At 39.3% G+C, this 11,666-nt stretch overlaps 1 protein-coding gene across 1 annotated transcript; it reads left to right on the top strand.

Annotated features, from left to right (window-relative positions):
* The first annotated feature begins 287 nt into the window (after positions 1 to 287).
* Positions 288 to 10,864, top strand: LOC123704700 (transcription factor GATA-6-like). Its single transcript, XM_045653139.1, has 8 exons — positions 288 to 389; positions 5,848 to 6,631; positions 6,978 to 7,325; positions 7,456 to 7,651; positions 7,742 to 7,920; positions 8,215 to 8,346; positions 9,037 to 9,142; positions 9,642 to 10,864. Exons 2-8 carry the CDS (start codon positions 5,858 to 5,860, stop codon positions 9,653 to 9,655), a joined length of 1,749 nt encoding a protein of 582 aa, XP_045509095.1. The 5' UTR covers positions 288 to 389; positions 5,848 to 5,857; the 3' UTR covers positions 9,656 to 10,864.
* The last annotated feature ends 802 nt before the right edge of the window (positions 10,865 to 11,666 follow it).

The following is an 11,666-nucleotide window of genomic DNA, read 5'->3' as shown; positions in this document are numbered from 1 at the left end:
AACATTCATAAAAATTCAATTTCAAACATGTGTATGATGATATGTGATGATATTGCTTGCTACATCACATAGCAACAAACAAACGAGCGTCAAAAAGTTGAACACTGTCGACAAACATGGTGGAGCGGCCGCGGGAGTGCGCGCCGTAGCACCGGCAGCGACGGCAGAAAATTGTGAAAATCTCGTCGACCAATGGGCGGCGGGTACGTTCTCCCCCTCCCGCCCCCCGCGCCCTGGGTACCGCGCCCGCCCCGCCCCGCCCGGCCGCGCTGATAACACTCGCAGTGCCGATCCCGAGCGATAGCGACGCTGGCGCGGCCGCTGCGCAGCCACACACCGCACACCGCACGGGCTCTCACACCGTATCGTAATTAGGACAATCGCGCACGGTGAGTAGTGCTATCATTATCGTGCTAAACTTTTCTCATAGATAATGCGTTAGATGCAGTGATATCTCAGTAGGAAAGGGTTGTAGCTAATCGAGTTGGGTTACGTGGTGTCGGAGTTGACTAGAGTCTAGACAAATAAGCGAATAGATTAGTTAGTATTTTTATCTATTTACATCGCTCTACCTCTAACGTCCTTAAAATATTGGGATTGTAGAGAAATGTAGAATGTAGACCTACCTGATTAGTTCCTCCAAAATGATTTTACCCGCGCGTACAGGTCTATTATGTCTATCCAAAAAATGTCGTTGTAATTGTTCAACTTATTACAGTTATTTGCGTTTTAGTATTTCTCTATAATGAGCTAATAGGTTCCTATTATGTTTTTGTATGAATATTACTGTGTGCCAAAGATTCTTATAAGAAGAGTGACGACAAAAAGGGTTTTCATAAAGCGCCCGCAAATAAAAACGAAGTAGGTATAGGTACTCGGATTAAACTCAACAAAATAAAACCTATGATGTTATCCGTGTATTTGTCTATTTTTTGTCATTTCTTTAACGAATATTTTTTTAGGAATCATCACTCGCCGTTTAATAGGAATATTTTCAAATTATTTAGGAGATAAAAATATTGTAAGAAATTTCAGGATAATACCTGTAGGTACATGATAAAACCATTTCCATGTAACATAACATGTGTCGAATAATTTTTATTTAAACGAATTAAAATAAATAATCTTATTTAAATTTTTAAAGATGGCGTAGATAAGTATACATAATTGAACTTTAGCATTTAACTATACCAACTTGAAATTTTTAAATTTTCAAATGAAAAGGAAATTTAGTAGCCGAAGCGTAGCATAATAATTATTTTGGTACTTCTTTGTTGAGTGTAATAGTTATTTTTTCAATAAGAAAAATATTTTTTGTTATTTAATATTCTAAAATGAAATGTGTGTTATTTCCTCGAATTTTTATTACGCGGCCGAAAATCCTGCGTCAGCACAGCACCTACACATTTATTGCGCATTATTTTAAACTTATTTACAGTTTAAGAGATTCTTTTCTACCTACGCTATTATTTTCATTCAATGTTTATAAAAAATAATTCATCATATTTTTAACAAGATAATGTAAGATTTTAACCACCAGTGCTTTATAAATTTGATACATAAAATAATTTTTCAATTAATTCCAATGTGAAATACACAAAACTTCAACGCGCTCGAAGGCGGATGAAATGTAGAGTATTTCAAAGTTATAGAATTTAAATGCTGTTATAGTTTCTTTTCAAAATTTAATTATTTTAAACAGTAATATCAACGCATACTTTAATGAATATTGTTTAAAATCCATATGATTCATGGACATCACATGAAACGGCGGCCGGCGCTCTACCGCGACCGTCGCGTAGCTCTACCGGTATAAATGGAAGTCTACAATTTTCAATGTGTCTAGAAAATGTTAACACCTATAAAAGTTATAAAACTATGAATTCGAATAAAGTAATTCCATTGATACGATGATGAATTTGATAATTATTTTGAGACTGCTTGAAAGAAGAAAACGCAACTTTGCCAAAAACAGTATTTTTATAATGTAATAAAATTATGATTCAATATTTTAACTTAAAATAAATATTTATTTCACCTTAGCTGTTCATACAATTTTAAGATGAAAGTCTGTTTTGAGGTTATATACACAGAATCTATAAGTGATGGGAAATTAATACTTATATAAATGTAGGATACAGTACAATATATTAGAGGTATTTAATTAATATTCTTGCTTATAATAATATGTTATGTGTTAGTACATGATTTGATAAATATGTACTTCATATTTGGAAAAGAAATAATTTGTTAATACAAAATCAGTCTCAGAAGTTCCGAGTTGCCTTATGAAAATATTTGATTACTCAACAGTGAATATTATCTATTATCATATTAATCTTTTTTCAATTATTAAATAATTAAAAGAATAAAACAAATAGTAGAGTCCGAGTTCATGGCACGTAAATAAAGCAGTCTATATCTCATCTATTGTAACTTCATGAATATGAAACGCATATCGTTTGGTGGAAATTGACGGAATTTCAGGAGACTGAATATGCACTTTTAAACGTGCACAATTGATTTCAATTACAATCTGCGCAATTTGGTTATTTCTTTGGCGAACGGTCGCATAGTTTTCGAATGTGTTTGTTCTAATTCAAGATTTGCCGCACTATAGAATGGCTAGGTTATGAATCTGTATAATAAGAACATTATTATAAATCGGAGGAAGGATTTATAAAAAAATGTTTAGATTTCGTCGAAACAGGAAACTATAAAGGTGTTCTATTACGATGCACTAAGCAAACGTCAGGGGATATAAACCGTACAACGAGGCAGAGGAACGATTCCCGCAGAGGCTCCGCGGCTCTTATCAGTCCCTTATCGCGAGCAAACACTCCCTCGGGACCGCCCGCGCCTCGCTCGCTCGACTGGCGGGAGGAAAGCTTCATAACGCAGAGCAGAGCTTTATATAAAGTTTTATTCAAGAAGATCGTTGGTACATGAATACCTACGATTTTTGAACTATTACATTGTTTATTAAGATTGGTTGAAATATTTTTTTTTTCGCAATTTAAGATACGGAAAAAAGGCATGTGGTTAATTTTTTTAAACAGTAATGCAGTAATCAGATTTTGGAACATTACTGAAATTTCTACGAATCTAAGACTCATAGTTCAGGATACATCGCCCATTTTTGCAAGTGACTACTATCAAGCTAATTTTCCGTTTGTAGCTTTATTTTGATGAGACGCCCAATAATTTCGTGTACGAAACCTTCGATTGTGGTAGCTAACAGAGATAACAAGGATAAAAATTTTGATTTGATGGTTCTCAAATATTTATTACTAACTGAATTTTTTTTTGTTCAATCTCAAGATAATTACCTAAATTATTCGAAAAAATATTTGTCCTACAAAATCTATGGTTTGTTCAAAGAGTCCCCCTTTCCAAAGATAACGAGGTCATCATAAATGATTACTAACAAGCTGATTTTTTTGTTTTCACTTAGTTAATGTTTATATAATTCAACAGACATATTGTCCTACAAATTGCGTAATAAATATTTGAGAACCATCAAATAAAAAAAAAATTATCCTTGTTATCTCTGTTAGCTAACACAATCGAGAGTTTCGTACACGAAATTATTCGGTGTCTCATCAAAATAAAGCTACAAACGGAAAATCAGCTTGATAGTAGTCACTTGCAAAAATGGGCGATGTATCCTGAACTATCACGTTAGCTATGTAATGTATCCCTACTTTATTTTTTTCATCTAGCTAAATAAAATGTTTTGGAGGGCGAGAGCCTCTTCACGTTCAACAGCTCAATTATAGAAGCAGCAATTTAAAAGCTTTGCTTACGCCGGTGGTAGGTACCGTATACAATGATAGATAGGAATCCACTTTGCTGTGCATGCGTACAAAGTATAAGCCCTTTGTAACATCATATTTCACATCGATATTGCTACAATATATTGCGCCATTTATAAAGTAGGTATTTTATACTATTGTTTCTGATTATGCAACGTATGTCGTATGTCCTTTATGATAGTGTAGAGTTGAGTAGAGCAGTGTATAGAGCGTGTGGTAGCGTAGAGTTCAATATTCTGCAATTGTTTCCATCTAACCATTTCAGATAGATAGTATCTGTTATTAATGTTATTATGAAGAAAAGTAGACATAAATTGTGTAGGTATTGTTAAATAGACTATTTAATTAAAGTAAAATATTTTTTAGGTTTTCTTTAACACAGGATTAAACACAAAATTCTTTAACGCAATAATTTTCAAATTCAAATTCAAATTCAAATATTTTATTCCATGAACATGGGTACAATACAAGGTGTTATACAAATATGAGATCCAGCCATATTCTACACGTCAAGGCATATGGAATTACAATTAATAATTTTATCCTAAATTTCAATATTATTATTAAATTATCAAATTCATTAATAATAAAAAAATACACATCAATAAGCCAATAGTTATTATACATATTAAATGTCAAGTGATTTATCATTAATGTAGTCCCTTACACAATAATAACATTTCTGTACTAAAAGTTCTTTTAATTTAGATTTAAATAGAGCTGTATTTCCTATTTCTGCCATTGCCTTAGGCAATTTATTATACAATATTGGACCCATTCCAAAAATACTTTTAGAAAAGTGCCTTGTTTTACTAGTTAACATACATATTTTATGATTATTACGCTTACTTTGGTAGTGGTCATACATACTTAGATTAGATTTTACAAACATTATAACTTTATATATATATATATAAACATGGTAGAGTCAAAAGTACAATTTTTTTAAAATATGGAGCACAGCTGTCGGTTCGCTTTATACCAGATATAGCTCTTATACACCGTTTTTGTGATTTAAATGCCGTTTCTATATCAGTACTATTACCCCAGAATATTATACCATAGGTAGCGTAATATGGAATTCACATAGGCATGATACTTACGCAGTTATTAGAGTTGCCTCGTTTGCTACTTTTCTCAGCATATAAAGGGCATAAGATAATTTGCTTAGTTTCGAGCAAATATGTTCAATGTGAGCCTTCCAATTCAAATTTTCATCTATGTATACCTATACCTAAAAATTTTGTATCATCTATTTGCGTTAATAATTTATTTTTGTACATTATGTTCAGGGGGTTACTTAATTTATGTCTAGTAAATGTCATTAGTTTTGTTTTTTCTAAGTTTAATGTCAGGTTATTCATTTTAATTTTATCAGTATTGATGAAAGGAATCAGGAAAGACCACTAGTTGGAAAATGCATTGTTTTAGCGCGAATGTACCTAAGCCTTTTAACGTCAAAAATCCGCACCTACTTTCAAAACAAATATAGGTAGTAGGTACTTACTCATTTTGGCATCATAACCCAAACCCAATATGATTCAACCTTACAGCAAATACTGTACAAGCACTTAAATTTGGTATTTCAGATATTCTTTACAAATATTTGTACTAAAAAAGGCGGAATCATTTTCTAATACTTTTACGACCTAACCTATTTTCTTTTCAGTTTAAATTACACTAGTCAGTAAATGTCCGTATACGCAAGCCATAACACACTATAGTCAGTTACTTTAATGCACTCCTGATAACATTTTCCCAAACATGCCTTATAGCATAGAATGAGGAATTTCTTTATCTTAGATTTAACCAAAACTAGACCGTGCAGATGACGCGTGCCGGCGCCGGCGCACGCGCTGGGCCCTATTTGTATTTCCGAGACAACTCGCGCTTTCCGGTCAAAAGCCATGTTTGCTCGCCGCTCAAACAATACTGACACTTTTGTTCCTAGACGCGGCAAAAAACTGTTTCCGAGATCAAAGAACTCTATTCGAATCATCCGTATATTTTGTTGAGACTTAACTCGTTTTAGATTCAGCACAATGGAGAACGTGATGAGAACAAATGACCACAGAGAGGAGGAAGCGAACGAAGCGCTGCAACTGGTTAAGAACGAGGAGAGACAAGAAATGGCAACTAGCGAATGTAACCCTAACACGTCCATAGCGGTCTCCGGTGCGGAAGGGTCAACGATCACCGTGTCGGCATCTAGCGGAGAGATGAGCGCGGAGCAGCACTCCGTCATCACGTCCCGCCGCACCCTGCGGACCATCACCACAGCCGGCCACATCACCGACGCGCCGGACATGAGCGACGAAGGCGTCAAGGACGAGCCGCCGGAGCCCCCGCCGCTCGAGCATGAGATGCAGTACAATGCTAAGCTGGAGGAGGAACGGCAGAACACAAGCCACTACGACGAGGAGCGCCTGCGCGCCGCTGAGGCGGAGACGGCGCGGTATCTGGCGTTCAAGCAGGAGCCGTACCGCTCGCTGCAGTCACCGGCGCCGCAGTTGGACAAGCGGCTGCAGCCACAATACGCGCGCGGGCCTCCGCCGCGGCCGGCGTACGGGCGCAGCCTGGCGCTGCGGTACGGCGCGCCGCACCACGTGATCGTGGCGCAGGAGGGTGAAGGCGAGGAGCAGGCGCACGAGGCGTATCTGCAGAAGGAGAAAAGCGAGCAGCTGCAGCAGTACGCGGGCGAGGCGCAAGAGAGCCGCCAGTACACCACCGTGCTGCCCGACCAGCCCGCCGCGCTCGAGATGATACAGACCACCTCGCTCAACAACCAGCAGGCCGTTGGCGTCGCCTATCAGCAGGTATGTGCATTGTGCATAGTGCGTAGACTTATTATATTAATATGTCATCGTAAAATTGTAAGCATTAATCACTGTAATTATTATAAAAACATTTACACATCACAATTTTTCGGCAGTTTGCAATCTTGCGAGTAAGATTATAATCTTACGGTGACATAATTATATAACATTTAGAAAACATAAAAGAGCAACTATAAGCGAAACGTACCTACGTTCCTAATATTATCAATGAAAGTGCATTTTCATTACAAGTGCACTACTTTTTAAAGAATACGCGCAGTCATGACAAATATGATATGTTTACCATTACCATAATTAAGTTTCTTATGGTTTTCAAACACATTAGGTGAAATATGAGACGCGAGGGGAAACGGAGCCGCGGCCGAGCACGTACGCTAGCCTGCAGCCCGTGACGTCGGTGCAGGGAGGGTACACGTACGCGGGGCAGAGCCCGCAGTACGCGACGGGCGGATACAGCGCGTACGCGGGTGGCAAGGAGCTGCTCACGCTGTACGGCGCGGGTGCAAGCGCGGGCGCGAGGGGCGAGGACTCGCCGCCCTCGCAGCTGCTCTACCGTGCCGACCCCACGCTGTCCTCCTCCTCGCTCAACGCGCGCGCGCACGTCGTCTACGGCTCCGTCGTGCCGCAGTCGCAGGCGGTCTACGAGACGCCGCCGAGCCCCAATTCTCAACAGGTATTTACGACCATTGAAATACTGACATTATGTAACAATAGTAAGTACAAAAAATGTACCACAGTCATAATGGACACTTAAATAATGAATATATGAAACATACTATATGAAAATATAATTTGCACGATAGCAAGTGACGCTGTACACGCACGGCAACACGGTGCAGTACAAGGTGGGCGGCGAGCACTACCTGGGGCAGGGCGGCGGCGTGGAGTACGTGCCGGTGTCGGGCTACGAGGGCGGTCTGCTGGTGGAGAGCTACGCGCCGCCCGCGCAGCCCTGGCCCGCGCACAATCTGCTGCCCATCGACGACGGCTTCGACCCCAGTAAGTAGCTTTGGGCAATACTCAGTAAAATTCGGTTATTTTTCTCTAAGGATATATGAACATTTTCATCAAAAATATTATAATACTCAGGTATGGCAGGCATGGGCGAGGTGAAGGAGTGCGTGAACTGCGCGGCGGCCACCACCCCGCTGTGGCGGCGCGACGGCACAGGCCACTACCTGTGTAACGCGTGTGGCCTGTACACGCGCATCAACGGCGTTAACCGCCCGCCGCTCAAGGGGCAGAAGGCTAAGCCGCAACAAGCTCTGGTGAGACACTCATTCTGAACATAATGTTATAAAAAAAGAAGACTACAAGCTAGGTCATTGTTAATAACATGTTACGAGGAAAATAATATACCTATTCGTAATTCCATTTGAAGTGCATTGCATTAAGTGATAATTAACTTTATAATTGTTTAATAACCCTTTTCATCTTACCGGCAAAGATTAAGCGTATACACATTAGTCATCCTAAAAGTTCTCTCCAAGAGCATAGTATTTAGTGAGTCTAGTCCAGATTAACACGCACAGTTTTCCAATTGATAATGTCCAATCCCACAGCCCACCAACGGCAATAGGCGCGTAGGAGTGACGTGCGCCAACTGCAGAACGTCCAACACGACACTGTGGCGCCGCAACAACAACGGCGAGCCCGTGTGCAACGCGTGCGGCCTGTACTACAAGCTGCACAACGTGAGTGCAGCCCTTTCGCTCAGCCCCACGTGGCCGCCGGCTACACTCGAGGCTGCAGCGTCTAATGCTTTATCTAACATATGTAGCGGCCCAGCTGAGCCTAATTAATCAGCGCGTTGAACGGAGGCAGAGATGCAAAGACTCATTATACAAACGCAACAGATAGTCAGTATCACCGGTGATTGCACCGATTACGGCCGATTAGATGAACCGTGGTTCGCAGGTATCTAATCGGCGTGCAGTCAGTTATCAGGGAACTCCTCGACAAATATTGGGTCTGTATAAAAAAATCAAAACACAGGGTCTCATCTAATCTCGCGAGATAAACGCGGGGCTACCGACTGATAGAGAATTATCATCGCGACCACGAATATTCATAATGAGATAAATAATCTTTTATCAATTATCTCCTCGTGAATAGATACGCTTGTTTAAAGGATGATAGGCCGGCGTGGCGCAGATTACGAGGAGTTTCCCCGTCTGCCGGTGCGGCGGCCAGGCGGCCAGGAGACACCTGCGTTACGCGTTGCTTACTCATCCCATACCCAGCAAGTGTCGTCATCTGATTTAAATATCTCACACTCTCCCCTTAATTATCCACACCAGTAGCTGTTAAAGTAATGTTCGTAATCAATAACAAGAATATTTTTGTTAGGTAATTTCTATTCCTTATATATTTTTTTTCCGCAGGTGAACCGGCCGCTGAGTATGAAGAAGGACGGCATCCAGACGCGCAAGCGCAAGCCGAAGAGCATGGGCGGGCACAGCGGCGTGGCGCGGCCCGGCGCGCTGTCAGGTGGGTACTAGTCGCGTAGAGCCCCCAGAGTGAGGCGTTCGCTAACCGCTCGCGCTGTGTGTCCGCAGTGGAGGCACACTCGCTCTCGCACAAGGTGCTGCCTCCGCTGTACGCCGCCGTGGAGGGTGCCGCGCCGCTGCTGCTGCTGCCCGCCCGCCCCGACATGTGAGTACCGCCCGACCGTCCGCTGCCTTCTGCTCGCTACCTATCCTCCGACTGTGTATCTCCTCTTTCTATTGGAACAATTCCACTCTGTTATCTATTTTCAAACAATACTTATTATAAAATAATTAACATATTCACGAGTTATTAACGTATTTCCAAGCATATCCAGCACGATTCAAACTAATGGCTTACCTATTAACTGATCGCCTGGCTGTGTGATGTGTCGCACTGTTTGCACACGTTAGCGCTATCTAAGGTTTACTGCGGCTTACAGCACTCGAGTTTATGGCCGGTTGTGATCCACCGTCGCGACGTAACGTGTGTCTGCTTGCAGGGTACCAGCGCTAGAGCGAGCCGCGCCGCAGTACCGCCCGCCCTAACCGCTCGAGCCGCGCCCTATCGTGCCAACGGCACCTGACAACTGCGCGAGTTCACTGTACAGTCACAAGAACATTGCTCAATAATTAACATTATCATTTGTAATGGTATAAAATATATTCTCGAAAATATACCTACTTGTAAAATAATAGCCGACATAATATATTATAGGTAATTCGTATATTTTGATATAATATTTTATCTACTGAATCGATTTCAATGAATAAGTATTTTAATTTGTGCTATTATGAAATTGCTCTCCAATAATAATAAAAGAAGACGAACATAAAAACTCTTCCTTGACTCTGAAGTCGGTTATTAGCTCTGAATTGTTTAAACCTGTATTATTGTAAGACAACTAGAGTAAATATAGGTAGGTACTGTAAGTATATGAGTATACCGCTCAGTAGATACGAAATCAAATATTTAAGTAACTACGATGTAAATAATGTCACTATCAGTGCAATTTGTAATTTTATAATGTAGGTAAATACATTAGGTACTATCTTAATCCCAAAAGCCAAAGATAACATCCTACACCAAATTGAGACCAAACGTACCCACGTCCCACGGGCCACGAACGCGACGGCTAAAGATTAGCACAACAATATGTAGATATTAATTAAGTAGTATTATTACGCTGTTTATTAAAATATTTTATACATATTTATTTTTGCAGAAACTAATTTGACTAAAATACAAATAAAGTCTTTTATTTGGTTTGTATAGTGATTACATTTTAGAGAGTAAGATCAAATAAATGACAAAACGAGGCCATTCTGCCGCTGCGCTATGTAAATTGAAATAATTGTAGTTGTATACCTTTGTAGATAAGTTACAATTAAGATTTAGGCATAAGAATATAGTTAAGAGGAAATTTTATACCTAAAGGGGATGTAGATAGTATAGCAAAATGAATAATTTATTAAAGAAGTTGTTTTATCGATAGAGTTTTTGATTAACCAAAAATTATAATACAAATAAATGATTTATAAAATAATAATGAATAATAATTTGTGACGAATTTATTTTAATAATTATAATAGTGGGAGAGAGACGAGAGGGATGATTCAGTCGTATGAGTGAAAGTTAATAATATTATACGTGCATTTATTTATGTTAAATAAATTGTAAATTATTTTTAACACATAGTATTTAGATATTGAAAGTTTTATAATAAATTGCCATTTGCCATGCCATTGCACATTTGTTTTACTTCTATCTTCGACAGTAATTATTTAAGAGGTTATATAAGTGCAGTTTTCTGATATAGATAATGTAGGTATTTGCCCTACACGTATTAGGTACCTTCTATTAAAGGTAATTTTATATTATGATAATGTTAAAAGTTTTATCAAAGGTCGACGAGTTACTTTTTGTTTAATATCAATAATTACAGGGTGGTTCTAAATTACGTTGACAATTAATTTCAAAATAATAAATAAAAAACAATAGCAACGCAGCATGCTATTGTTTTTTAATTACTATTTTCACATGTTTTGGCGCCAACATAACGTTATTTGTGAAGAGAATACATTTAAAATTAGTCATTTTTACAATGTCTGCTCAACGAGGTGCAATAATATCTTTATATGAGGCTGGTAAGCGGCAGTGCGAGATACTGCGACTTCTCGGTATCAGTCGGCAGTTATTTTCTTCTGCTATTAAACGCTTTGATGAGCTTGGCCATCTTGGTGACCGTCTGGGAAGAGGCAGAAAATAACTGTGAGGACGCCTAGGCTTCGACATATCGTCAAACAAAGATTGATCCGCAATTTACAAGCCGAGGTAAGAAAAATGGCTCGAGACTTAGTTGTAAGTCATTTAACGTGACAACGAGTTGTTAAAAATGAGCTCAAGTTAACAGCATACAAGCTGCGAAAAGCGCAGTGGTTGGATGATAAAGATAAAAAAAATACGCCTTGAAAGATGTCGCTTATTGAAAGCACGCTCCGCTGATGAAGCGTGGAAAAATATTTTT

This window comes from Colias croceus, chromosome 2 (genome assembly GCF_905220415.1).
Source record: "Colias croceus chromosome 2, ilColCroc2.1".
NCBI classification, from domain to species: domain Eukaryota; kingdom Metazoa; phylum Arthropoda; class Insecta; order Lepidoptera; family Pieridae; genus Colias; species Colias croceus.
This window is presented reverse-complemented; position numbering and strand designations above follow the sequence as displayed.

Excerpts from the sequence above, each read along its gene's own strand:
- LOC123704700 (XM_045653139.1), top strand. The coding sequence starts at position 5,858 with ATGGAGAACGTGATGAGAACAAATGACCACAGAGAGGAGGAAGCGAAC. Across the intron at positions 6,632-6,977 it reads TTGGCGTCGCCTATCAGCAG|GTGAAATATGAGACGCGAGG; the intron begins GTATGTGCATTG and ends CAAACACATTAG. Across the intron at positions 7,326-7,455 it reads CGAGCCCCAATTCTCAACAG|CAAGTGACGCTGTACACGCA; the intron begins GTATTTACGACC and ends TTTGCACGATAG.